Source organism: Loxodonta africana, chromosome 9 (assembly GCF_030014295.1).
Source record: "Loxodonta africana isolate mLoxAfr1 chromosome 9, mLoxAfr1.hap2, whole genome shotgun sequence".
Classification (NCBI taxonomy): domain Eukaryota; kingdom Metazoa; phylum Chordata; class Mammalia; order Proboscidea; family Elephantidae; genus Loxodonta; species Loxodonta africana.
In genome coordinates, this window is record NC_087350.1 from 121,437,749 (window position 1) to 121,463,527 (window position 25,779).

The 25,779-nt window shown below is 55.5% G+C and overlaps 1 protein-coding gene across 1 annotated transcript in view; it reads left to right on the plus strand.

Moving 5' to 3' along the window:
• Nucleotides 1-908: 908 nt before the first annotated feature.
• Nucleotides 909-25,779, plus strand: part of QSOX2 (quiescin sulfhydryl oxidase 2) — a 33,876-nt gene continuing 9,005 nt past the window's right edge. Inside the window, exons 1-10 of the mRNA XM_064290688.1 lie at nt 909-1,269; nt 10,948-11,048; nt 13,711-13,759; nt 14,290-14,395; nt 14,529-14,619; nt 16,600-16,745; nt 18,284-18,418; nt 18,600-18,729; nt 21,944-22,066; nt 23,484-23,634. Coding sequence (XP_064146758.1) covers nt 939-1,269; nt 10,948-11,048; nt 13,711-13,759; nt 14,290-14,395; nt 14,529-14,619; nt 16,600-16,745; nt 18,284-18,418; nt 18,600-18,729; nt 21,944-22,066; nt 23,484-23,634 — 1,363 coding nt within the window. The 5' untranslated portion in view covers nt 909-938. The remainder of the gene's footprint in view (nt 1,270-10,947; nt 11,049-13,710; nt 13,760-14,289; nt 14,396-14,528; nt 14,620-16,599; nt 16,746-18,283; nt 18,419-18,599; nt 18,730-21,943; nt 22,067-23,483; nt 23,635-25,779) is intronic.

Here is a 25,779-nt window from a genome sequence, read left to right on the forward strand (position 1 = left end):
CTCATGCCACGATCTTCTTCACATAGTCCAGCTTCTCGGATTATTTGCTCAGCATACAGACTGAATAAGTATGGGGAGAGGATACAACCCTGACACACATCTTTCCTGATTTTAAACCACCCAGTATCCCCTTGTTCTGCTGGAACGACTCCCTCCCGACTGAGCCATGTACAGGTTCCACGTGAGCACAGTTAAGGGCTCCGGAATTCCCATTCTTTCTCTGCAGTGTTATCCATAATTTGCTATGCTCCACACAGTCTCGTGCCGTGAAGCACAGGTAAACACGCCTCTGGTATTCTCTGCTCTCAGCCAGGATCCATCCGACCTCAGCCACGACATCCCTGGTTCCACGTCCTCTTCTGAATCCCGCCTGAGTTCCTGGCCGTTCCCTGCCCACGCACTGCTGCAACGGTTTCCCAGTTTCGCGTAAACAGCGCTCAGTGTGCTCCCGCCGATCCCTGTTTCAGATACGGGCCACGCTTACGCTAAAGCCTGTTAGCCGTTTGTCTGAAATGCAGATATAACTGGGGGCTGTGCTCTTCTTCGCTATCTTGGGCCTCCCTGAGCCCAGGCTCCCCGCGCCCGCGTGAAGGGTACCGGGTGCGGCCCAGGAGGCTCGCGGGGCGTGGCGGGCCTGGGTGGGGGTGGGGCCTGGTGGGACGCGGGCGCGGCGGGCGGGACCTAGTGGGGTGGGGCGGGGCCCGATGAGCGAATGGGGGACCGGGCGCGTGCACGCGGGGTGGGCGGGGCCCGTGGCGGGGGGCGGGGCCAGGGCGCTGGGCGGGGCGAGGCGGGGCGCGGGCAGGGAGTGATGGGCGAGGCCTGACGCGGCGGGGGCGGACCCCGATGGGCGGGACCAGGGCGCGGGGCGGGGCGCGCGCGGCGCACGCGACGGCGGTTGCCGGGGTGAAAGGTCAGGGGCTGCGCGCAGTCCCAACATGGCGGCAGCCGGGGCGGTGGTGGCGGCGGCGCGTAGCCCCGGAGCCCCAGCGGCGCCCGCGGTCCGGTCCCCGACTCCGCCGCGGGCTGCGCGGCCGCCGTGGGTGCTCGTGCTGCTGGCGGCGGCGGCGACGGCGGGCCCGGGGGCTGGCGGTGCGGCCGGGCTGTACCGTCCGGGCGAGGACGCCGTGTGGGTGCTGGACAGCGGCGGCGTGCGCGGGGCCACGGCCAACAGCTCGGCCGCCTGGCTTGTGCAGTTCTACTCCTCGTGGTGCGGCCACTGCATCGGCTACGCGCCTACCTGGCGGGCCCTGGCCGGGGACGTGCGAGGTGAGGCGCGGGACCCGGCCCTCGGCCGCCACCCTGACCCTCCCGCGACGGAAGGGCGCTGCAGCCCGCTGCCCCCGGCCTGCTCCTCCCGCGGCCCAGCTGCACCCCTTCCCGCAGCACCTGCCCTCCCGGCGCACCCCACTCAGGCCACCCTGACCCCTCCAGGAGGAGGGAGCTAGCTGCTCCTCGGGCGCGACCCGGGGAGTCCCCCGCCAGCTCCGGGAAAGTTGGGCTGTCGCGAGGCAAAGAGAAAGGGCCCCTTCACCCTAGTCCTCAGCCCGCAGCTGGCGACAGGGCGGCCCACCGTCCTCGAGCCTTTCAGTGGACCTCAGGTCTGAATCCCAGCGCTCTCGCCCTTCTAAGGTGGAGACCCCACAGTTCCCAGGAACCTCGTTAACCACCCAGGCCGTTTCCTTACCCTCCCCACCTCCCCACCCTCAGCAATGCCACTTCCATCGGGCAGCCCCATTCCTAGCGCAAAGCCCTAGTCACGCCTCCCCCTTTGAGTCCTATCGTCGTTGTCTCTGGTTTGAATAGCTGGCTGTTTGGTGGATACTCACAGTGAGCCCACAACTAAAAAACAAAAAACCATCTTTAACACATTTCATTGGGCGGCTTCTTCACAAATACACAGCTTTTGGTAAATCTCTTATTCACTAGACTCCTGGTAATTTTTCTGCACTTTATTGTAATTTACCATTTCTGTAATGTTGCAGTTGTTAAAACAGTCACTAAGTTATTTGCCTGGTTTAAATGGCAGAGTTGGGGGGAGGAGCCATTCGCAGCATCCTTCCTGCTAGCTGGCCCCACCTGAACCCCAGCCCAGTGCGGTCCAGTAGATACCTGAAGTGTCATTTAAATCCCGAGGAGGAGGAGCTGCGCCCGACAGAGGGAGGCTGGGCAGAGCTCTGTGGCAGGTGTTGCTCTTAACCTGTAATTACGTATTTCAGTGGGCAGAAGGGTTTAAAATTGCTACCTTTCTTCTCTACCTTTTTTTTTAAGCTTAAGTCTTATATCTAATCCTGTTTTGTTTTTCTCATATCTAAACAAATTAAACTTTTCCCAAGTCTAAATAGGGCTTTTGTGCTTAGTTATAGATGATTATCTTTAAAATACATTCTCCCTGTAGGGCTCTGCAGCCTCTTGAATCTAGTAGCTTAGTTCTCTTGGGTCTGGGATGTTTCAGAAACCCTCAGTGTTCTACAGCACTCAGGACTGAGATCAGAGGCAGTAAGAACCCAAGAGAAAACCTTTCATGGGTTTTGGGTTTGTTTTTTTGGTAGCTTTTGCTTTGAGAAAAACAAACAATAAAAGAGAAACGTTCAGTTCCTGTTTGTTATTCAGTGACTGAACCACAGCCATGTAAATTACAATGCAGGGGGCCCTGGTGAGACTTTTGTCACCTGTTTTTGCATGTTGGCTTTCATTTTTTCAGTTTCGGATCTGAAAATACAAGAACCGGATGTGAAAATACGAAAACCGTAAACCAAGGTCAAATACTGCAAACACTTTTATGGTTGAACCAACACGTAGGGAGCCTTGAAAATTGTCCCCGGAACTTCACAGGAAAGTTATTTCTAGCAGTGAAACTAGTAAAATCCACAGTCAACAGGTGTGCTTAACTACTGAACAAAGTGGAACAAAGTGGCCTTAAGAGGCTGCATATCCAAGGCGAGGCAGGAAGAGCCCAGTGCAGTGAGATAGGGTGGAACGTGAAGGACAGTTGTGCGAACAGGCGGGGGGAGGGGGGACGGGGGGCGAGGGAGTCTAGGCAAGGGTCCCAAAGAGCCAGACAGTGCTGGGACTCTGTGGTGGTGGGGCCGGACCCGGAGCCATGGTGCTGGGGCTGTGCTGGGGCAGTCTCCCTGCCTGCAGGCTCTCCCCAGAGGTGCTGCCAGCCCCCCCAGGAGTGTTACCCCTTTGGTTCCCGAACAGTTACTTATAAGTTGGGCTGTCCCACCAGTCCCCATGGGTCCCTTGAAATGGAGCGTGGACCCCTAGCCTCCCTGCCCAACTCCCCAGCGTGCGTGGTGCAGGTGGGTCCCCTGGGCTCTGCTCCCTGGCTGGAGACAGTGCAGGCTCGGAGCACTTGCTGTGCCTGGCCACTTTGTTTTCACTCGTCTCCCAACCCTGCTCCCCACTCTTCACTTGGGCTCAGGGGCACCTCATTTCCTAAGAGCTTTGCTGGAGCTTTTCTTTGACTTGACTTTTTCTGGGTTTTGAAAAGGATCTGCTGTTGGGTGGAGCCAATTGTCACCCTTGTGTTTATGTAGAAAGGGCTCAGGCCTGTCACTTTTGAGGACTTCAGAACAGAAACATGCTGTGCTCCTGAAGAATCCTTTGGCCTGGGGCTGTGGTGATTCACTCAATTTGTGTGGCTGCCACCTCCTTGTGTGACAGGTAGAGCACCTGTGCCTGAGGTGGCCTGCCTTGTGACAGTGCTTTGCTCTGCGGGCCTCTGTAACAGCTCTGGGGGGAGATGAACAAAGGGGCTGCATCCTGGAGGTGACAGGCAGGTGTCCCTGTCAGCTTCAGTATGTCCTTGGTATCTGTTCCTCCTACCCGTCTGTCTCAGGAGAGCTGAGTTCTAGGCAGCTCTGAGAGGTGGCTTGGAGGCTTGTACTGCTCCTGCGTCCAGAGCTTCTGCTGGAGTGGCTCTGTCAGTCTCGTGTCCCAGGCCTGGGAGGTGCCACCACAGTGTCTAGGGATGGGGTGGGGTTCTGGGTCCGTAGATGCTGACTCGGCGCTCTGGTTACAGCTCCTTGCTCACTGCCACGAGGTGTCCGCAGCCTGTCTGCGCCCTACCTTTTATTTTCATTTGCTCTGGGTCTGCTTGTCTGTGTGACCTGACTGGGCTTCCTGGCAACGGATTCTACCACTTGGCTTTCCCCGTGGGCCAGTTACAGGTTTTGGAGAGAAGGGCCCCTCTTGGGGAGGAGGGGGTATGGTGGCAGGTTCTGGGCTGAGCGATCGGTCTGCCTAACCAGTAGGCACTGGCAGAGCAGAGGGTCTAGGGCTGCTGGAGCAAGGTGGGCGAGGTGGAAGGGGACGTGAAGTCAGCAAGTGGCTATGTCCTCCCCTTACAGCACAGAAGTTGCCGAGCATGGCCCCTGCTTCTCAGACAGGTGGTTATTTTTGTTCCCTGGAGCCAGGGCGCTAGAAGGGATGGGTGCATAGCACCAGCGGGGCCCGGGATGTGGCTCCCAGGAGACAGTGCTACCTGAGACCCCAAGTGTGTGCGCCTTGTAGTACAGAGACACAGTGTGTGCTGGGCAGGTGCATATGATATTTTCCATGACTCACTGAGGGGGGCTTTGCAGACCATGTCTGGAGAAAGGTTATGCCCTGTGGTGCCCGGGCAGTGACGGGAGTGACCACCACTCTCGTAAGTCTTACATGGCCGCCGCACCTCAGATGACTCTTATTTATTCTCTAAAGCTTGTTCTCTTCTGGTGCCTCAGAGTTATGTTGTTCAGGCGTTTAATCGATGAGAGATTGTTCACCTCACTGGGTCTGCTCAAATGCTGAGGAGCACGCGCGGTGCTGGTCCCTGCCTGCAACGCCTGTGTGAGACTGGATGTGTGCCTGGGCTCCTCAGACTAACCACTGGTGACATGTAGGCAAAATGAGTCCTACGTGGGACTCATCAGCTCCTGGGCTGATGCCTACCCGGTCCTGTATGCCCCCACCTTGCGTCTTGAACTTGGAGCATACCTGGAAAGACCTTTGCTCTGCTGAGACAGGCCGGCCCTGGGGCTGAGAGTGGTCTCTAGTGGCTGGAGTGCGGGGCTGGAACCTGGGCCAGCGCCCTGACATCACCGGGAGGAAGCTGGAGTGGGCTCTGCGCCGTAACGCACTTACAGTCACGATCCTGTAAACCTCCCGAGGTTAATCAGTCTTTCCTGTGGCCCTTCCAGAACTAGTTGACGCTGGGCCATAAGTTGGACTTTATAGACGTTCTCATTAGAACATTGCACACGGCGGTAAAGGGTGTAATCCTGTTAGGTGAAGTAATACAGTCACTTGACAAGTACATTTGAAACGAGCCTTAGTCTACGGTATATAACCCGGAAACCAAACCCATTGCCGTCCAGTCGATTCTGACTCATAGCGACCCTATAGGACAGACTAGAACTGCCCCGTAGGGTTTCCAAGGAGCAGCTGGTGGATTTGAACTGCCTGTTTTGGTTAGCAGCCGAGCTCTTAACCGCTACACCAGCAGGGCTCCCTGCTATATATGGAAGCATGATTATTTTACACGTTTGGTAAGCATGTAGTACCAGAAATAGCCAAGCTCACGAGCACAAGTGGGGAGCAGGCACGTGGTCCACTGGAAGCCCCCAACTGTCCTAGGAGGGCGAGCCCCTGCGCCTCGCAGCGGGCACTCTGTGACCCCAGTGCAGAGCTGGCCAGCCTGACGTGGTGGGGGAAGCAGACCGTCTGCACTCGGCTTTATGGCACTTCTCTGCTTTGAATGGTCGGAACCTGGACAGGTGGGAGAGGCAGGGGAGGGGAGGGTGTAGGCTGAATGAGGCAGAGACCCCGAAGCTAACCCTTTGAACCCTTTGAGTTGTGTTTGGCGGAGCAGACTGTTGCATCTTTGTGTTGCTGAGAATGCCGGCCATCTGCCGGGGACTCCAGTGACCACTGGCGCCTGTTCAGCTGCTGACGGGCAGGCAGGCCACACAACTGAAATTCTCAGCGTCTGCTCCAGCCTCCCACTCCACCAGGCCGGCCTTCCCTCGGGCAAACAAAGGGCTCCAGCCTCCCACTCCACCAGGCCGGCCTTCCCTCGGGCAAACAAAGGGCTCCAGCCTCCCACTCCACCAGGCCGGCCTTCCCTCGGGCAAACAAAGGCCTCCTGAAATGTCAGCGTCCCAGTGTGGAGGGGAGGAGGTGGGTTTGTCCCAAGCACGGCATCGCAGATGACCTGTTGGCTCCCAGGGCTCTGCAGGCGGAGGCCGGTCGCCACCTTTGCGTACAGGCTGTGTGTGCACTGGGGAGAGCAGGGGCTGGTATCTGCGCTCTGTCAGTGTGGTTGACATGTCTGATTCTGTCCTGAGCACGTTTTCTGCCCAACTACTGTGGTTGACATGGAGAACAACCATGAACCAAACAGGGAAGGTTGTATGCAGAGGAAGCCCACGCTTCAAACAGTGAACAGAAAAACCAGTTGGGCACATTCGTCAGTTACCGCTGAAAGTCCTAGAAAGAAAGCAGGATGCTTTGAGAGAAGCTGGACCAGCACAGGGCAGTCAGGCAAGGCCGTGGAGGGCAGCAGCTGAGACTCAGAGGACGAGGAGCCACCACCGCCAACAGTGGACGTGCCACCTGGAGGATAGCCCACGCAAAGGCCCCCGAGGCAGGCAGGACTGCCAGCCTGAAGAGCTGCGACTGGTCGTTGTGGAGAAGGGGACGTCTCAGGTGTCTGCTCTGGCCCTGGGCTAGTTGTGCTAGCAGCAGGGAGCGCGTAGTACCTGGCTCATATGTGCAAAGTGCCTCTGGCTGCTCTCTGGAGAGCTGAGGGCGGGAGCCGCAAGAGAGAAGTGGGAGCAGCGTTGGACCGTGTTGCGAGGGGCCGGCATTCTGAGGGGCTGAGGGGACTTGCTGCCGAAGGAGAGATAGTGAGGTCAAGTCAGTGACGCGTGTCTGTAAAGGGAGTTGGAATGTTCTGAAGTTGACCTTCGAGTTTATGAAGGTTTCCCCAGGGAAGAGGAGAGAGGCCCCACCTTCCGGTCCGACTGCATTTCTAGTTTGTGTGGACAGCCTTTTGCCGGAACGTGCCACAGAAATGCTGGAGTGCCCTCCAGGGTCTCCAGTGAGCAAAGGCAGGCGCGAGGGGGTGGTGGCATAGCAGCCCTGTCTGTGTCCACTCCCCTGTGACATGTGGGCATGTGACAGCAGGTGGTTGCATGGCCTTCCACTGTCAGGTGGCCTGTTCCATGGGCTCAAGCAGGACTGTGTCATTATTGGGGGTGGGGGAACTGTGTCTGGCTTTACTGTTCTCTATTAATTAATGGCTCTGATTTGGAAGGCACATTAACGCACAGACCTCATAGCAGAGAGCGTTGTGAGCTGGCTCTGACCTCTCTGAGCCTCAGCTTCCTTGTTTGTGATATTCTGTTTGTCTTATAAGCTAGCATAGGACTCCCACGAAAGCTTTGTAAACTGTAAATTCTCTTTGTTTTTGGAAGCAGGGCTGGTAGCTTTTGTTACTGTTGTAACTATGCCTAGGTGGGGGGTCAGGGAATGCCTCTCTCTAAGGAGATGAAATTTGCCTTGAAGTTGATGGAAAAAGCATCCAAGTACAGATCAGAGGAAGGTCCCACTGAAGGAGGAGAAGGTGCAAAGGTCCTGGGGTAGGTAGGAGTGAGTTCCTCCTGCCTGTGCCTGAGGGGAGTAGGTGAGGGAGAGAGGAGAGGACTGGCCAGCCGAGCTGCTCAGCCAGTGTTGTGGGCAACCTTCAGAAATTCCCAAGGACACACAGGGAATGGCCTTGCTGTAGCGGGCATCTTCCATGGGTCCTCCCAACTCCAGGCTTCAAATTTTTAGAATTAAACACTTAGTCTTGATTTGAAAGTTTACTTCCCTTCAATGAAAGAAACAATAGATGGGGGTACCAGAACAACTAGCAGCTATTTAGGCCCCGGGGTTAGCCGCCCAGCTGGGGGAGTCAGCACTGGACAGGTTTGGTGGAGGTTTGAAAAGGCTAGGTGCCCCCAGGAACCTGGATTCCTGTTTATATTGAGACCTGCTGGAGCGTAAGCATGAGGAGAGCCATGTTGTCAAAGCTGGCTGCTGAGAGTCATGCATTTTTTGGCAGTGCTCTATAGTAGGCGGAATGGAGAGGTGGGGACACAGGGACAAGGGGGCCAGTTTCGAGGCCTGGTGGTGACCTGGGTCGGTGGGACAAAGGGTGGGCCCAGTATGCAGCAGGGCTGCTTAGCACCTTGCGCCTGATGGGATCGACTTTGAGCACGTGGGGTGCTGCAGCCCAGGGCCGGCAGCGTCAGTGTACGCTGGGCTTCCCAGCCTCACCCGAGAGGCTTGCTGAGTACCTCTGTGGTGTCTAGGGCAGCTTCCATTCAGTCGGGCTGTTAACGTGGTTGTTACCACCCTGGGCTTGGTCCCGGCTTTGCCCAGCCTCGTCTTTACCCTCAGGAAGGAGGTGACAGTACCAGCCGATTGGCCAGGTGAGTGGGGAGAGGGCACTGGGCTGACTGCTGGCACAGGGGCCACGTGGGCTGCTGCTGGCAGTGCTCCCGGTCTCAGCGGTGGCCGCCGTCGGACTGGTGGGAGCCTTAGCTGTTCTTGCTCGGTTATATGTGTTCTGAGACTGCATGTGACCCCAGGTTCAGGAGGTGCTGGGCTTGTTCTCTGTCTCACCTGCTTGGAACAGCCCCAGCGTGGATGGCCACTGAGCGCAGACTGTCGCCTACGTAAGACAGTTCCTCGTCCGCTTTTAGTGGATCTTTGGCATCCTGGTGATATTTGGAATATTTTTATCAGCACAGAGGAAAAAAGTACATATTTTAAGGAAGGTGGTACGTTAGGTGGAAGGTAGCAGTCACTGAATTGTGAACACGCACAAATCTTGGTGTGCTTGTAGTTCCTATGCTGTCAGTATTTTCCCTGGCCCTCCAGGCATGTTTTTAGTGCCGCTTCTGAAGTTTCAGGCCCTGGCGGTGCTCAGGGACATCTCTGCTTACATGGCGTTTAGTGAGTTCCTGGTTTTGACAGTGGCAGCTTGTGGAGCTGTAACCAGACTCGTGACAGCCAAAGTTCCTGTTTAGAAGTCACTGAGGCACAGAGTCAGAAGGGGAGCAGGACCACGTGCGCCCCACCCTTGAGCGACCCTCATCCTCCAGGAGCGGCCTTGGGTCCCCCTGTGCCCTGCACCTTTCCCATCGTCTGCTGGGACCTCCTGCTTCCATGTGTCTGTGGAGACCGCCGGGCCTGGAGCATGAGCACCCCTCAGGCCTCCCCAATGCCCCTGCCTGCCTGGGCCTGGAAGGACCTATGCAGGGAGCGGGGAAGTTGGTGAGTCGGTGGGGTGTAATTAACATCGGAGAGAAACGACAGAATCTTTAGAAAGACAGCCTCCCTGGCCCCTGTGGAGGCTGTCAAGGAGCTGCTGTTTTGGAACTGGTAACCCAAGAGGAAGTCCACACACGTCCTGCCATCCCCGCTCAGCCTGTCCCTCTGCTCACTGCAGGATGCACCAGCTCATGAATGAAGGGAGTGAGACCCCCACCCTGGTGAGAGAAGGTGAAGGCCATTACTGACTGCTGGCACCACAGGAGAGGCAGCCGGTACCTGTGAATAATCTCCCCAAGAGAACCAGACATAGTCTAGGGCTTCATGCCAGCCTGCAGAAAACGTGGGACAGAGGACCCGCGTTCCTCAGCAAGCAAGTTGCAAGGAGAGAAGGGACGAAGGGGGAAGCACAGGCCGAAAGGTCCACCACTCGCGATGAAGATGTACTTGGAGCCTGATTGAAACCAGCTAAATCCAAATGAGGCAATTAGGGAGACTTGAATCCTGACTAGAGTTGATGATATTGAGTAGTATGTGTACGTGTGTACGCATGTATGCGTGTGTGTGTAATGTGTACAAGTGTGTGTGCAGGAGTGGGTGTGTATATGCATGTGGTTGTGTGTGGAGTGTGTATGTGCACATGAGTGCACGTGGGTGTGTATATGCATGTATGTATGCACGTGGGTGTGTATATGCACGTGAGTGTCTAGCCACATGGGTGTGTATATGCACGTGAGTGTGCGCGCAGATAGGCATGTATATGCATATGTGTGGTTTGGGATGGAAACAGTGGCATGGGTAGGGTGGGTGAAGAGCCCTCATTTGTAGAGACAGGCACTGATAGCCTTATGGGTGGTATGACCCGCTGTCTGAGACGTGGTTCTGGGAGTGGCTGGGGGGTATGGATGAAATAGGGCCGACCGTGAGCTGACAACTGTTGTAACTGAGATGATGGGCATGTAGAGTGTGTCGTATTGTTAACTCTGTTTAATTTGTATGTTTGAAATTTTCCACATTAAAAACAAGGATGAAGGGAAGCTATTTAACGCCTTGCTCCTTGTCTGTTCCCAAGAATGGCAGAAGTTTGTGGGAGGTGTCTTTGGGGAGTATTAGAAGTTATTCGTACGTACCTTTGCCGAGTAGTGTCCTTGACCCGAAAACCCATCTCCCGAGGCTACCGGGCCTCACGAGAGTTCTTGAGCGGGTGCGTGGGAATGCTCCAGCGGAAACAGCCCAGCCACATCCGATTAATCCGAGAATGCCGGCTTGGTGTCCCCGACGGTGGGCTGGCTGTGGCCAGCTGAGCTGTTAGCAGCCCTTCATCAGTCACTGCGTTGGGTATGAGCTTGGTTAGCAGGCTCTGGCACCGCGGGCTGCTGAGGGATTTGCAGGTTCAGCAGAAATCAGCCTGCTCTGTTGTTATCAGTGAAAGGGTGCGTCGTCCCCGCTGACTGGTGTCCTGTTCCTCACCCCCGCCTTGGCATAGAGACATTGTGCCGGTGGAAGGGCAAGGTGGTGGTTGGCCTCCCGGCAGCGTGTGCCCATGAGGACACACACCGGGCAGGGCTACCAGATGCTGGGGGCCGTGAGGGCACCACACATACCTGCCTGCCACACTGAGGCCACACTTCTGCTTTTCAGACTGGGCTGCTGCCATCCGTGTGGCCGCTCTGGACTGTGCAGAGGAGAAGAACCACCAGGTGTGCCGGGCCTACGACATCCACTTTTACCCCACCTTCCGGGTGAGTGCCACCGCCCTGGGAGGCCTGTCCTGGCCACGCTCTGGCCGTCCACGCCCTGCCTTGAAGGCACTTCCCACAGGTCGAGTCCACCACATTTATCTGTCTCGAGTTCCTTCATTTTGGGCTTACTTCTTAAAACTTCTTAGGAATTTGTTTGGGAAGGGTTACCTTTTATAGTTGTACTCTGGGGCCATACACACACACACCACATACACACACACACTCATACGCCACACACGAACCCATTTACACGCACACACTCACATACAGACTTACACACCACATACACACTTACACACCACATACACACTCCCACCACATACACAAACCCACTTATACTACTCACCCACACAGGTACACACACACCATGCACGCACACAGTCACACACGCCACATATACACTTACACTCATACACTACACACAAGCCCACTTAAACGACTCACACATGCACACACGGACACAGGCACACACAGCACGTATACACTCACACAGCACACACACAAGCCCGCTTACACCACTCACACGTACACACATACATGTGTGCGCACACACTTACATACACCTCACAAACCCACTCACGCATGCACACACACTCACGGACACAGACTTGCACACACCACGGATACGCTCTCACATGTACACACTCCTAGGCACGCGGTGAGTGACATGAGCGCCCAGCCTGTGGAGCCTGTGGCTGTCAGAACAGCTCAGGACCCCTGAGGGCGGCGTGTCTGCTCTCAGCCCTCTTCTGTCCTCAGTGCTTAGAACGGGGCCTGTAGGTGCCCGCTTCATCTTTGATGGGAGGAGGGAAAGGAGGGGAGGGAGGAATTGGTATAAAATTCTGTCACTCACATGTAATATACCTTGAGTTGCCATGGGTGGCTTATCTGTTGGCTTCTCTCCTTGACTTATGTCCCTCAAGGGCAGAGACACCTTTGCTTTGTCTCTGTCTCCTTAGGTCTAGGCCCGGTCAGGGGCCTGTGAGGGCTGGTTGTTCAGAGGCTCGCCTGTGGGCCCACTGCCTTGTGGTGCAGTGTCCCCATGTCTCCTGGGACTTGAGTAAGTGGCAGAGCTGCTGCTGGGGGCCTGCTCTTAGGCCTCCCTTGTGTGTCTCGTGGACCCTTGGTCTCACCTCAGGGCCACGACGGTGTGGCCAGAGCAGACCCCCAGAGGTTGTTTGTACCATGGGAGTGGCCACCACAGCCGAGTGGCGCGCTTGTCCTCCAGGGGGCTCCTCATACCTACCTCCTTGAAGGTCTCCTGAAGGGAGTGAGGGAGCACGTTTGTGAACCCCACATCTGTCCAGTGGAGGAAACCTACACACAGCACAGTGTGAGTGCACAGCTGCTTGCCTGCACACGCGTTGCAGTGATGTGACGTCCCCAAGCACATGCAGGCCTCTGAGAGGTCTCCCAGCCCCTCTTCACCTAAGAAGCCTGTAGCTGGCATGGCAGCGTCATGTGCTGTCACGGCGGCTTTCCCACTGACACAGTGACTGGATTGGTCATTTTGACCATTGTAGAGGTGCCTGTAAACCTGTCACCCAGAGTGGACACTCGTTCCACGTTGCCCCTGTCAGTGTGCGCTCCTGTTTACTTCACTTGTGTTGAACCTCACACGCTGGAATCCTCTGGATGTGAACTCCTGGGCCTTTTTTTTACTTCCTATGACATTGCTGTGATTCACCCTGACGTGGGTGTCGCTGTGGCACTCTAGCCTTGACTGCTGAGTAGCCCCCACCGCGTGATGACCCACAGTCACCTCGGTGTGTCCTGCACTGCCCAGCATTGTTGTCTTCCAGCTATTTGCTCTTTCACACCTGTCTTCTCTCGTGCGTGGGCAGGCGTTCCTTCTGGGCCTAGGCCTGGGAGTGAACACACGGATGTGGGGGAGCTTCCTGTCTGTACCCTATCTGCATGCCCTGGCCCCCCACCCTGTGCGCTCCCCTGGCCCTGCATGTCTCTCCTACCCGGGTCCAGGGTGTTGTCAGCTGGAGCCTGCTGAAATCTGAATTCACGTTTTCAGATCTCGTGTGTCTGCGTTTCACCTGTGAGACACCAGCTCATACCACTGGCCCGTTTTCGTCTTGGGTTGTTTGCACTTTCCTACCTGATTCTAGAACTTCTTCCTGTGTTCCCGGTACTAATCTGTTTTCAGTCATGAGTACTGAGAATGTCGTCACCCAGCTTGTTACTTGTCTTTCCATGGTCTTTCATGTGTCTCTTGACGAAGAGAGTTGTTAGCTTCAAAATATAACCCTTTTTCTCTGCTTGAAGACACACGACCGTGTCTCCGCCCTCCTTACAAATCTTTTGTTAACCACTCAGCATTGGGATACATATTTAATGCCAGGAGTCAGGGAGAGGGTTATCACTTAGTATCCCAGCCCTTTCAAATTGTCCTGTTTCCAGCCCTCTTGGTTCAGAAAATGTAAATAATGAGATTCTGGTCGTCCTTGCCATGGCACGTAAATCAGGAGGAAGCACAGACAGCCGCAGACATGCTGGGAAGAGTGTGGTTCACCCTCAGTTAACGTCCACTCTGGAGGAAACAGACTGAGGCCCTCTAAGATGATGGTCGTTTTTGTTGCTTAAATATTAAACAGAGACACAGACGTCCAGCAGGCCTGTTTCTTAACTTCTTCTGTGTTTTTCTTCTTAGTATTTTAGAGCGTTTACAAAGGAGTTTACAACCGGAGAAAACTTTAAAGGTAAGGACATCAGTACCATCTTTAATCTGTTAGACTCACCTCCCAAACCTGTGAGAACAAGAGTGGTTTCGGGGATGGAAGATTCAGGCATGGTACCTGCCCCTCCCCGCCGCACCCCCCAGCCTCGGCGCCTGCGTCACCACCGTCCTGCCTGCCTTTCTCTTGAGAAACAAACGTGGGTGCACAGATGATGGGGTGCAGTGAGCACACCCAGTCAAGACGGCAGGGCCCACCCCGCCCTTTGGCACCCCTCCCCTTCCATCAGCGCTCTGGGTCTCTGACATCAGAGGCCCTTGCCCCGTTTGTGCCTGCTCTGCAGGGTGCCTCGTGTGTGGCCTCAGCCCCTGCGTGCTTGTTGCTGGCTCTCGCTCGCTCGCTGCTGCTTGTCCCCATGTGCAACCCCACTGTCTGTGGTGGGTGGGCTTCTGGGGAGTGGGTGCCACTGCCCCACCAGGCCTTGGGGTGCAGGGCCGAGCTGTGCATCTGCTCAGTGCAGGCAGACAGGTCGCCAGTGTCTTGTTATCCAGCAGGAGCTGACCGAGAGCTGCCAACAGTGAGACGAAGCATGATTGACTTCCTGCAGAACCACACCGAGGGAGGCCGGCCCCCTGCCTGCCCCTCTTTGGAGCCTGTTCTGTGAGTACCCCTCCCCACCCTTGCTGAGGTCACTCCTTAAAACAGACTTGGGATAAGCGGTATGAGCACTCGTGCCTGGTGGCCAGCCCTCTGCTCCTGAAAGCCCTAAAAGCCTCTTTTTTTCTCTTAAAAGGCCCAGTGACATTCTGTCTCTGTTTGAAAACCATGGTGGCCATTATGTGGCTGTTATATTTGAAAGCAACAGCTCCTACGTTGGACGAGAGGTACTGTGCGCCTCTGGCTTCTGTCTCGTTCTTGCTGTGTGACTGACGTCAGTGGTGTGGGTCTGAAGTTGGCTCCACGGGTGTTCGTGTGTTTACCTCTCGTGACTATAGGACTTGTAGTCTGTGCTGTTCAGCTCATTCACTGGCTTACGGGAAGAATGTTAGACTGACAGATCATGCCTTAGTGGGGAAAACAGTAATTGGAGTCGCATTGGTCCGGCCTAATCCTAAGCTTGAAGCTGAGAGAGGATTTTCTAGAAGAGCCGTCTCAAGACGTGCAAAGCCCCTCGAGGTCACGTTGAGCTCAAACCGCATCATCATCAAGGTTCTCTTTCCTGTATTCTGAGCTCTGAAAATGTTTGACATGTCCAGGGCTCTTCAGAACATCATTTCTGTGATGTGGTTCTGGCGTGCTTTCCTGCCCTGTTTGCAGGACTGAGGCCTTTGCCTGGCCAAGTCTAAAGGGGACCCAGCTGCCGGGCGCCATAGTCTCCTCGGGAACCAGAAGACTCACCCACTGTCCATGCATTCAGCCCTGACCCACCTGGGGGCACTCTCCACCTTTGTGCTTCCTCCCGTGGGTAGGAGGCCGCAGGCAATGGAATTTTTCTCATGTCAGTGGCGTGCGGCTCAGTTCAGTCAGTGCTCCTGGCTGTGCCTCTAGGTGCCTCATTGCCACCCCCTGCTGCTGTCTTGGTGGTTGGCCAGGATCCTTGTGGGGGGCTGTGGCCATTGCTCCTCACTGGCCACCCCCTTTCCTCACATGGCACAAGGGCAGGGATCAGTTCCCTCTCTCCTCACGGGGCCAGTCACAGGCCATTCTCATGCTGCCCCTGCCCCCGTCACAAGGTCAGGGTCAGCCAGGCTCGGTCTCTGGGAGAGGGGATGCCCAGTCAGGGCTGGAACAGATATGTGGCCAGCGGAGGCCCAAAAGAGTGAGGTGGGTGCTTGGCCCGAGTACTCAGTTCCAGGGACGCAGCAGGCACACTCAACCCTGCTTTAGCAGATACTGCCTGTTCAGGAAGTGGCCAGTCTTGTTGATGGCTAAGAGGGGCCCAGAGAAACCACCCCCAGTGGTCCACATGCTGTGGTCTCCCCGCCACCCACTATGGTCTCCCCGCCACCCACTATGGTCCCCCTGCCACCCACTATGGTCCCCCTGCCACCCACTATGGTCCCCGCACCACCCGCTGTGGTCCCCCCCACCCCCTATGGTCCCCCCGCCAGCTGCTGAGGTCCCTCGCCCGCTCTCAAGGCAGCTGCCCGGGAGAAGCAGGAGCCGCCTGGTGAGAGCCGTCCAGAGTGGAGCTGCTGCTCGATCGGTGCCGGCTTTGGGGAGGACGTGCTGCCTGAGGAATCTTTCCACGGTCGGCCTGTAAAATCATTAAGGGAGATCGTTGTTTCCGGTTGTGGATGTGTCTCGTTCAGTTGCCTCAAATACAGTAAACGTTAAAGTCGTGATCTGCCTTGTAGAGGAAGGAGCCCTGGTGGCACAGCGGTTAAGTGCTTGGCAGTTTGAACCCACCAAGTGACTTTGCAGGACAAAGACCTGGCGACCTGCTCCTATAAAGATTACAGCCTGGGAAACCCTGTGGGGCAGTTCGACTCTGTCACACGGGGTCGCTATGAGTCGGAATCAAATCACCAGCACCTAACGACGCCACCGCCTTGTAGACGGGGTGGATGTAGCTGCATCCTGGACGATGTGGCTTCTGGGCTCTGCGGGCGTAACGCATTGGTAGTCCCACTCATGGCTGAACTGTTTCCTACTCGATGTTTCCAATGGGAAGAAGGCCCCTCTTCCTACGCCACGGCGGGAGGCGGCCGTGCAGCCCTCCGGCAGAACCACTGTTTTCCTGGTGATTTATCTCATCCTCTTCTGTAAAGGGCTGCGTGCAGGCAGGGTGTCCTGTCCCGGTGGCGTTTCCAGGAACCTAGACTGGCGTCCGCAGCGGTGCTAAGGGGGCTTCTTCTCACCAGGTGATTTTGGACTTGCTTCCCTACGAGAACGTGGTGGTGAAGAGAGCGCTGGGCTCGGATAGAGCGGTTCTTGAGAAACTTGGCGTGCCGTCGGTTCCTGCATGCTACCTGATTTATCCAAACAGGACACGTGGCTTCGTTAACATGTAAGTGGTCGTTTGGTCTGAGGAGTGTTTGCAACATTTGGTGGGATCTTGGAAATCATCCGCATGTGGAAACGGAAGTCTGGTGGGCAGCGTCTGAGGGAGCCCTGGTCCTACTGCTTCCCTCGGGCTTGGTTTAATCACATCTTCTAGCGCTTGGGTGCCTGTCATCTGTGCTGTATTTCATTGGGTTTCCCAATAAGCCCCACCCAGCAGATCCCCCTGAGCCAGGTGCCGTGTGGACCTGTGTCTACAACTGACCGATTGGGCAACACGCTGGCCACTCAACAGAAGGGGGTGCAACAGGCTGTCCTCGGCCTCCACGGCCCTCACTCCTTGCTGAGTCCACCAGACCCTGCCTCTGCCACGTGGCTGTATACCGAGTGCCTGTGTGCCCCAGGATGAGATCGACTCAGAAGTCAGCCGTGCCTGTGAACTTGGACAAAGGGGCATAAACAAGAATGTCAAGTGACGTCTGTGGTACCTGTGCTGGTCCACGCCTCCTTGCATGGTGGAGCAGAGGCGAGTCCCCCTGCCACCTGCCCGTCCTGGCCGACCCTCAGCTCCCCGAGCAAGCCTCCGTCACCAGCGGCCTTCACATGTGTCCACTGGTCTGAGTTTACTCAGCAGTCTCAGCTGAGTCCCCATGTCCCACACAGCGGTAACAGGATGGTACCCGTTTCCTGGCCCCTGGAGCTTGTGTCTCCATCCAGATGTCTGGTGGTGGAGGTGAGGGGTCTGCCCGAGCCCAGCATGCCCGGGGCTGTAGGTGCGTTTCTGTTCTCCAGGCCTGTGGGGTGGGCAGCAGGCGAAGTCCCTGGAGGCGGGTGGTCTGTCTCTGTCTGTGGTCCAGCTCAGCAAGACAGGCCTGAACCCTGGCTGGTGGCTGAACCGGCAGCCCTACAGCGTGATTCGCATGCTGACGGGCCTTCCTCAGACAGACGCCACGTGGTGTCGAGAAAAACGGCTTGCTTGGTAATCAGAGCATCATGTCTGTGACCGCACTTCTTAGCCTAAAGTAACATTCATGTTTCTGTCGTTAACCTGCTGTGTTCTGTCTTTGGAAATTAAAACGAGCTGTGGAAGTGCCCTGGGGTGGTGGTCACTGCCCTCAGAGGCATCTCTGCCCTGTCCAGAGGGAGGGGGCAGGTTCAGGACCTTTGCCGAGGCTCTTGGGCCTGTAGAGAGTCACAGTTTGAAGAGGGCTGATAGCAACAGACGCAGACCAGTGCTACCAAAGACCTTAAGTCACCAGACATAAATGGTCCACAGTACTTCCTACGACTCTAACTCCGACTTTACTCATGGGTTTGTCTGACCTTAGGTGGAGGGGGGTTCCCTGAGGCAGGCTGCATCTGTCAAGTATGGTGCCCCGCCCACAATGCCAGAGCACAAGTGAGCAGGAAGGTGGTCACGGTCCTATGTGATTGGGAGGGGTGGATGTCTCCTAACTGTCAAAGACTGCCTGGCAGGGTCTTAGCAGGGGCCATGGGGGCCCCACCCAGCTCCAGGTGGCAGCTCTGCCCTCGCCTCTCCCATAGCGCAAAGCCTCTCCGGTCGTTTTTCTCTGCTTACTTGAAGTCATTGCCTGGGGTGAGGAAAAAAATGCTCTCATCGCCTGAGAAGCCAAGCGAAGAAGAGAATGTCGAAACCCAGGTCTGGAGAGAATTTGATAGGCAAGTATCCCTTTTACTTTATGGGGAGTGGCTACCTGTCACAGGAGATGGGTCCCTGAGGTTCTACACTGCCTAGGAACTGTTGGGCACTGCCTGGGGGTGTGGGGCCTGTGGGCAGAGGAGGAAGGGAGCCTTTGTGTAGAAAAGAACTGGTGTTAATGACCCTGGTCTGCAATCCCAGGTCCCGGCTGTACACCGCAGACCTCGAGTCCACACTGCACTACCTCCTACGGGTGGAGCTGGCCGCCCACAGGTCGCTGGCGGGAGAGGAGCTGAAGACGCTCAAGGACTTCATCACGCTCATCGCCAAGGTGGTGCGGGCTGGGCTGCTCTGCACCAGGTGTAGAGGACACGTGTGTCTCCTACTTAGGTGGTGTGAGCTGGGCTGCTTTGCACAAGTACAGTGGTGCATCTCCCACCACGGTGCTGCGAGCTGGGCTGCTTTGCACCAGGTGCAGAGGGCTCAGTGCGTCTCCAACCGTGGTGTAGATACAGAGAGGGAGCTTAGAAAACAGACTTTACTGACAGGTGGGGGAACTAGGCCAACCTGAATCAGAGGCCGCACATTGTCCTTATTCAGCTGCCCAAGCTGCACTCTGGCACACTCAGCAAGCGTTTGTTGTGTGCCTACTATGTGCGTGACATGTTCTCCGTTCTGGGGATATCCTTCAGTGGGGGAAAGACCGAAATCACAGTACTCATGTAGACAGTAGTCCAAAGTGGCTAAAACATGTACACCTCAGAGGCGGTGCTAGCTTGGGGGCTTGAGCAGGGGGTGTGTCAGAGGGCCTTTCCTCCCTCTGCTGCCTGGAGGGTACCTGTGGGTGGGAGGCGGAGCAGGGACTCCCCTCTGGACAGCAGGTGGAGGGTGTCTGTGGGTGGGAGGCAGAGCAGGGACGCCCCTCTGGATAGCAGGTGGAGGGTGGCTGGAGCATGATGTGGCATGGAGGTGTGGGCGGGGACCTGTTCATGTTGGGGGGCAGCTGTATGGGACAGAGTCTAGGGGCGGACCTGGAGCAGCTTCCCTGGAAGAATCGTCACCAGAGTTGTTGTTTGAAGCCATGTGGCTGATGAGGCCACCCAGGGCAGGAGGGGGGATACTGCCCCCAGAGAGCCCTGGGTCCAGTAGTGCCCTGAGGCTGAGCTGAAGAGGGGTGGCCAGGGAGCTAGGACACCAGCCCGAGCAAGGAAGACCTCTCCAGGAACAGGTGGTAACCAGCAAGGCACAGGGGAGGCTGGAGACCCCACATGGGCTTTAGCAGCGCAGGACTCGGGAGGTCTGGCAGGTTCCGTGGGGTGGATGAGACTGCGTACTGAGGGCCTTGTTGAGCAGATGGCCTAGTGTGGAGGCAAACGCCACAGGAAGCCGCTCCAAGGAGACAAGGAGAAGGTTCTGGAGACAGAAGAGCAGGACACTGGGGAACTGGGGGGTCTGGAGTCCAGAGAGAGTGGTGGTGGCTGTCAGGGTGAGGTCGCAGATGCATGTAACGAGGGCATGGCTTGTCAGGGCAGCAGACCGTTCCTCCACTTTTCATAGCACCTGGAGCAAGTGGAATGGCTTGTGCACTTGCCAGTTAGAGGCGGGAGGATGTGGAAGAGGTCTTCCTGCAGCTGAGCAGAGCAGTGGTAGGCAGGAGGCTGCCCCACCATCCGGGAAGAGACCTAGCCCAGCAGCCCCAAGCCCGTCCCGTCCTCACCTGTCAGTAATGGTGGGGTCAGGGTGTGACCCTCAGCTCTCTGCCTTCGAGAGCAGCAGCCCCCAGGCCCATCCTCACCTGTCAGTCCCAGTGGGGTCAGGAGTGACCCCCAGTGTTCCTGCTGCTGCCACAGGAGAAGCTGTGCTTATGGTGATGCCAGCGATAGTAATGGGACCAAAACCAGGTGTGTAGCCATGTAGTGTGATTTCAGAATAACAAAAGAAGTTTGTCTCAGTCATCTAGTGCTGCTATAACAGAAATACCACAAGTGAATGGCTTTAACAAAGAGAAGTTTATTTTCTCACAGTCTGGTAGGTTAGAAGTCCAAATTCAGGGTGTTGGCTCCAGTGGAAAGCTTTCTCTGTCGCTCTGGAGGAAGGTCCTTGTCCTCAATCTTCCCCTGCTCAAGGAGCTTCTCAGGCGCAGAGACCCCATGTCAGAAGGACGCACTCTTGAGAGAGAAAAGGTGGTGCAGGCCACGCCCCAGGGAAACTCCCTTACATTGGATCAGGGAGCTGACCTGAGTAAGGGTGGTGGTATAATCCCACCCTAATCTTCTCAACATAAAATTACAATCGGAAAATGGAGGACAACCACACACTACTGGGAATCATGGCCTAGCCAAGTTGACACGTTTTGGTGACACATTTCAATCCATGACAAAGTTAAACCTGTGTTTAAAGGAATGAGGTGTGTGTGATACGTCCCAGGTGAATAATGTGTGGAAATTGCTTAGACAGTTTCCCCCATGTCGTCGAGAGTTCAGAAATCCTAGCTGCTGTTGTTTCCTTCAAGGAAGTGCCCCGCTGTTCCACCACCCTTTCACCCTTGCAGCTCGGCGGGCTCTGGCTTCTGGCCGCTCCATCACCTGAGTGGTACCCAAGTTGCTGTCAGCCGCCGGGGGCGCTCTTGCCTCCATGGCGCAGTCCCCTCTCTCCTCTGCTTCTCACTGTCTGTCTATGTGAGGGAGACGTCACACTTGGGGCTGACACCCGTGGGAGAGCCCTTTAAGTCAAGGTGATGACCGATGATCCTTAGCGTCCTTTTCTTGCCGTTCACTTAAACATCTAAAGACAAATCAAGTTTGGTCAGTTGATACCGGGAGTTTGTCACCTCTGCAGGAAAAAAAATCAGAGTTGAGAGTGTGTGTTTCTGCTCTAGCTATTTGTTTAAGATTTGTGGTTAGAAAGATTTGAGATCAGATGTCAAGCGTTCCCTTGGCAAATTTAATGAGACCCCTTCCGACAGAGGCTGCCCATGGAGGACAGGCAGTGCCCTGGGGGGTTTTATCCGGATCCTTCTCTAGGCTGTTCAGGGGTCCACCAGCTGCAGTGCCTCCTAACACAGGTGTCAACACCATGTCAGCACAGACTGCTGCTGACCTTTTTGTCTAAAAGCCTACATGGTCCTGTGTGCCTTTATGAACAGCTTCCTAGTCCAGGGCACCCAGGAAGAAAGTCTGAGCATCTCAGAGCACGGACATAGAACAGGCAGGGTTAGCATGCATTGTCATGAACACAGTGTGCATAAGCAGGCAGCGATTTCTGGAAGGGCCCCAGAGCACTTGACAACTCGATAAATAAGTCACATATTGAGGTCTGTTATCTGAGGCCTGTCATCTGTCACTGTGAAGCAGCTACCTGGCGTGAGGAGGGACAGCTGCTGGAGTCATGCTGGGCGAGCAGGCAAGATACAAGAGGAGGACGGGTGGAGGAGCTGGACACAGCATGGGCTGCCCGGGGAGAACCCACATGGTGGGCCTGAGTTGGGGGTGGTCTCTGGGGCCTAGCCCCACTAGCTGGTGTCTAAGCATGACCTCCTCACGCAGCTGTTCCCGGGCCGGCTGCCGGTAGTAAAGCTCTTGGAGATGCTGCAGGAGTGGCTAGCCAGCCTACCCCTGGACAAGATCCCCTACAACGCCGTCCTCGACCTAGTCAACAACAAGATGCGGGTGAGCCCCGGCCCTCCCCAGCCTTCCCTTGCCCTCCCCGCCCTTCCCCGGGCCTCATCACCATATTCCATTACTTCCTCCTGGGAGCCTGGAGCCCACCTGGGAGAAAGAAGGAAGGTCACACTCGCACCTCAACCCTCGGCCTTGATCTGTGCACACCCCACAGCCCCCACGGCCAGGCGTCGTCCCCCCCCACCCCCGCCCCAGCCAAGCCCCAACCTCATGAGGTCTGGGATGCTGTGAGGCTAAGGACAGCCAGTCACACAGAAGCTACCCCTCTCTATGGAAATGGGCAGTTTCGTGAGCAGTGGAACACTAGGGCTTTTTTTTTTTTTTTTTTTTTTTGGCTTTCAGTAAATGCGCTACATCTCACACCTGAAGTCTAATAAGAATAAGGTGGGAGCCCTGTTCAGGGTCCAATACGAACGAGGCGGGTTGCCTCCCCCACAGTGCAAGGCCGGCAGCTCCTCTGGCCACCCTGAGAGTCCAGTAGCCTGATGCCTGTGAGGACACTGCTGTGTCAGCTTGTTGCTCCTCTGGGGCTCCATGAGTATGTGGCTAGGTGAAGGCTCTGTCAGCTCTGTCACCCGCCTTTGCCAGCTCAGGAAGAAGCGGTACCGGGTTCCATGTGTAATCCTCCACACAGAGAGACCAGCCTGGTACTAGGCTCAGGCCCCAGACAGAGGGGAGGCTGGACCGCCAGAGTCAGGTACTGGCCGGGCCTCGTGCAGGCTGGGGCTTGTGCTGACCAGGCACTGCGATCCTCCTCAGCAACGCCTGCCCTGTGTGTGGGCAGAGGTGCTGCCTCGTCTCTGCAGCTGCCCGCTTGGTTTGGCCTCATCAGGCCATCACCTCACTTCTTACAACAGGAACATACAGTTCTGGCTGAGAACTGTGCAACAACCAAACATTTCTCTCTTAGTTTCGTGGTAACCCATTCTAGTTTTAAGGAAAATGTGGATGTGTTTAAGGCTGAACTCTGCCAGTTTATCAAGATATGCATAAATTCATTTCTCCCTCCAAGTGGAAAAGGAACAGGCCAGGTTTCCATATTTTGAGAACTCCTGTAGTAAAATAGCTGGAGCCCTAGTGGCGCGGTGGTCAAGATCTCAGCTGCTAACCAAAAGGTCGGCAGTTCAAATCCACCAACCACTCCTTGGAAGCCCTATGGGGCAGTTCTACTGTGTCCTATGGGATCGCTATGAGTCAGAATCGACTCGACGGCACACAACAGCAACATAGTAGGGACTTCTTGTCAATTTTTTTCCCTCAAATTTGTTTTTTTTATTGAGTTTAAATTTACATATGGTGAAATGCAGAGATCTTATGTGTAGCCACAACCCCAGTCAAGGTACAGGACAGTTGTCGACTATTTTTAATTTTGAAAGTTATCTTTTATTCATTCCCCTTTTTTCAGATTTCTGGAATATTCCTTACCGACCATGTCAAGTGGGTTGGATGTCAAGGAAGCAGACCAGAGTTGAGGGGCTACCCATGTGGCCTTTGGAAGTTGTTCCACACCCTGACAGTTCAGGCAGGGGCTCGTCCAGAAGCTCTGGCTGGCACAGGTAAGCTGGCCTAGGTGTGCTCAGTTGGCTGTGTGAGTCCTGTGCGTGCAGGTGCCCAATGCTGCCAGAAGCCTTAGCGAGGCCTGGTTTGCTGTCATATGAAGCAGTGTGTCATTGTGGGTGCCACCAGGAGCCCCATGCCAAGGAGGGCGGGATGGGTGTCCTCTCAGGGGCCGTGATCAGTGCAGACCTGGGTCCCTTCCTAAACTCACAATCGTGCGCATGGCTTATTTGCAGAAGGTGCGCCAGACAAGGGGGGCGCTGGCCAACAGTGTCTCTGCAGTGAAATCCCTCATTTTTTGCTCTGAAAAGACAGGGGAGTAACATAATTGGAGAGATGTACTACCTACCTGTCATTGCATAGTAGGTCACCCCAAACTAAGGCGCTTCAACAGCACACGTTTGTTTTCGCAGCCTGTGGGTCCGGCATCCAGGTGCAGCTTCACTGGGCTGTGGGCTCACCCAGGGCTCGACTCAGGGAAGGTTCACTTCCAGCTCACTCATGGAGGAGCTGCCAGCAGGACACAGCTCCCTGCAGCCCGTCGGCCAGGGGCCCCACTCAGTTCCTGTCACCTGGGCACTCACAGGGAGCCAGCGAGAGGACAGGTTTTGGAAGTGGCATCCCATCTCCAGATCCTGTCCTTGCTCACAGGGAGGGGTCTGCAGGGCGTGAGCTCCAGGAGATTAACAATGACGAAACTCTGAAGTCAGGTTTGATCATTTCTCACAGTCAGGCAGTGGCTAAATCAGAATTTGGGTGTTTCTGTCTTTCTTCCTCAAGCGCTAAGAAGGTATTGGATTTTTATGCATTTTGGACTTTGTTGCTGGTGCTTCCTGGTTCAGGCTGGCCCTGGCAGCCAGGGGAAGGGTTCCGTATCTTCTGGTTGTGGTTTTTTAATCATTTAGGTCCACTGGTATTTACAATAAGCTTCGTAGAGGCTTTTTTTTTTTCATATGGTTTTGCAAACTCTGCTCCTTTATTTTTTTTTGGTGCGATTTATGCGAAAGTTTACAGAGCAAATTAGTTTCTCATTAAACAGGTAATACACGAATTGTTCTGTGACATTGGTTGCCAACGCTGCAATGTGTCAGCAGCCTCCCTTCTCCACCCCAGGTTCCTTGTTTCCTTTTGTCCCATTTTCCTGTCCCTTCCTGCCTCCTCATATTTGCTTTTGGGCTGCTGTGCCCATTAGTCTTGTATACATGATTGAACTATGAAGCACGACCCTCATGAGTGTTATTGTTGGCCCTATAGACCTGTCTGATCTTTGGCTGAAGGGTGAACCTCAGGAGTGACTTCAGGCCTGAGTTGAAGGGGTGCCTGAGGGCAACATTCATGGAGTCTTTTGCCTCACACAGCCCCAGATTCTCTCCATGTATAAAACGGTTTCTTTGACCACATAACAGACTAACCCATAATGTAGTGGCTTAAAACAACAGCCTTCTTATTGTTCACAGTTCTGTGGGCTGCGGTTTGGGCTGGGCTCAGCTGGGCAGCTCTCCTGCTGGTGTTGCCTGGCTCACTGGTGTGGCTGCAGTCACCTGGTGGGAGCTTCTCGGTCAGGGACCTTAGATGGTCTCAGATTCCACAGTCAGCCTGGGCGCCCCCTGCAGGAGCACCGTGTTCAGGAAGGTCACCCAGCCTCACTTCTGCCATGTCCTGTGGGTCAAAGCTAGTCTTGAGTCCAGCCCAGACTCCTGGTGAGAAAGACGGATTCCACCTACTAATGGGAGGAGCAGCAGAGTCACATCACAAAGGAGAGGAGTATCCAGGGATGGGAGGAGCTGTCTGGCCAGCTTCGAGAATCTTCACTGCCCCGTGGCTTTCCTCAGGGTGCTGTTGGGTTACTACCTCCCAGGGGCCTGCAGGGGTACGGGTGAGCCTTAAACCTCAAATTCAAGAGTCATACAGAAAAAAAAGTAGTATGTTTCTCAGTAGAATTCCCACAGAAATTGAAATCAGAATGTTGATACTGCCTGGTGTCATGATAGCCAGACCATCTGTACCCTAGTCATGACCATCTAAACCATCTACACCCGTACTGTCTACACCCCAGTCATGACTATCTAAACTATCCAGAGCCAGACTGTCTACACCCCAGTCGTGACCATCTAAACCATCTAGACCCAGACTGTCTACGCCCC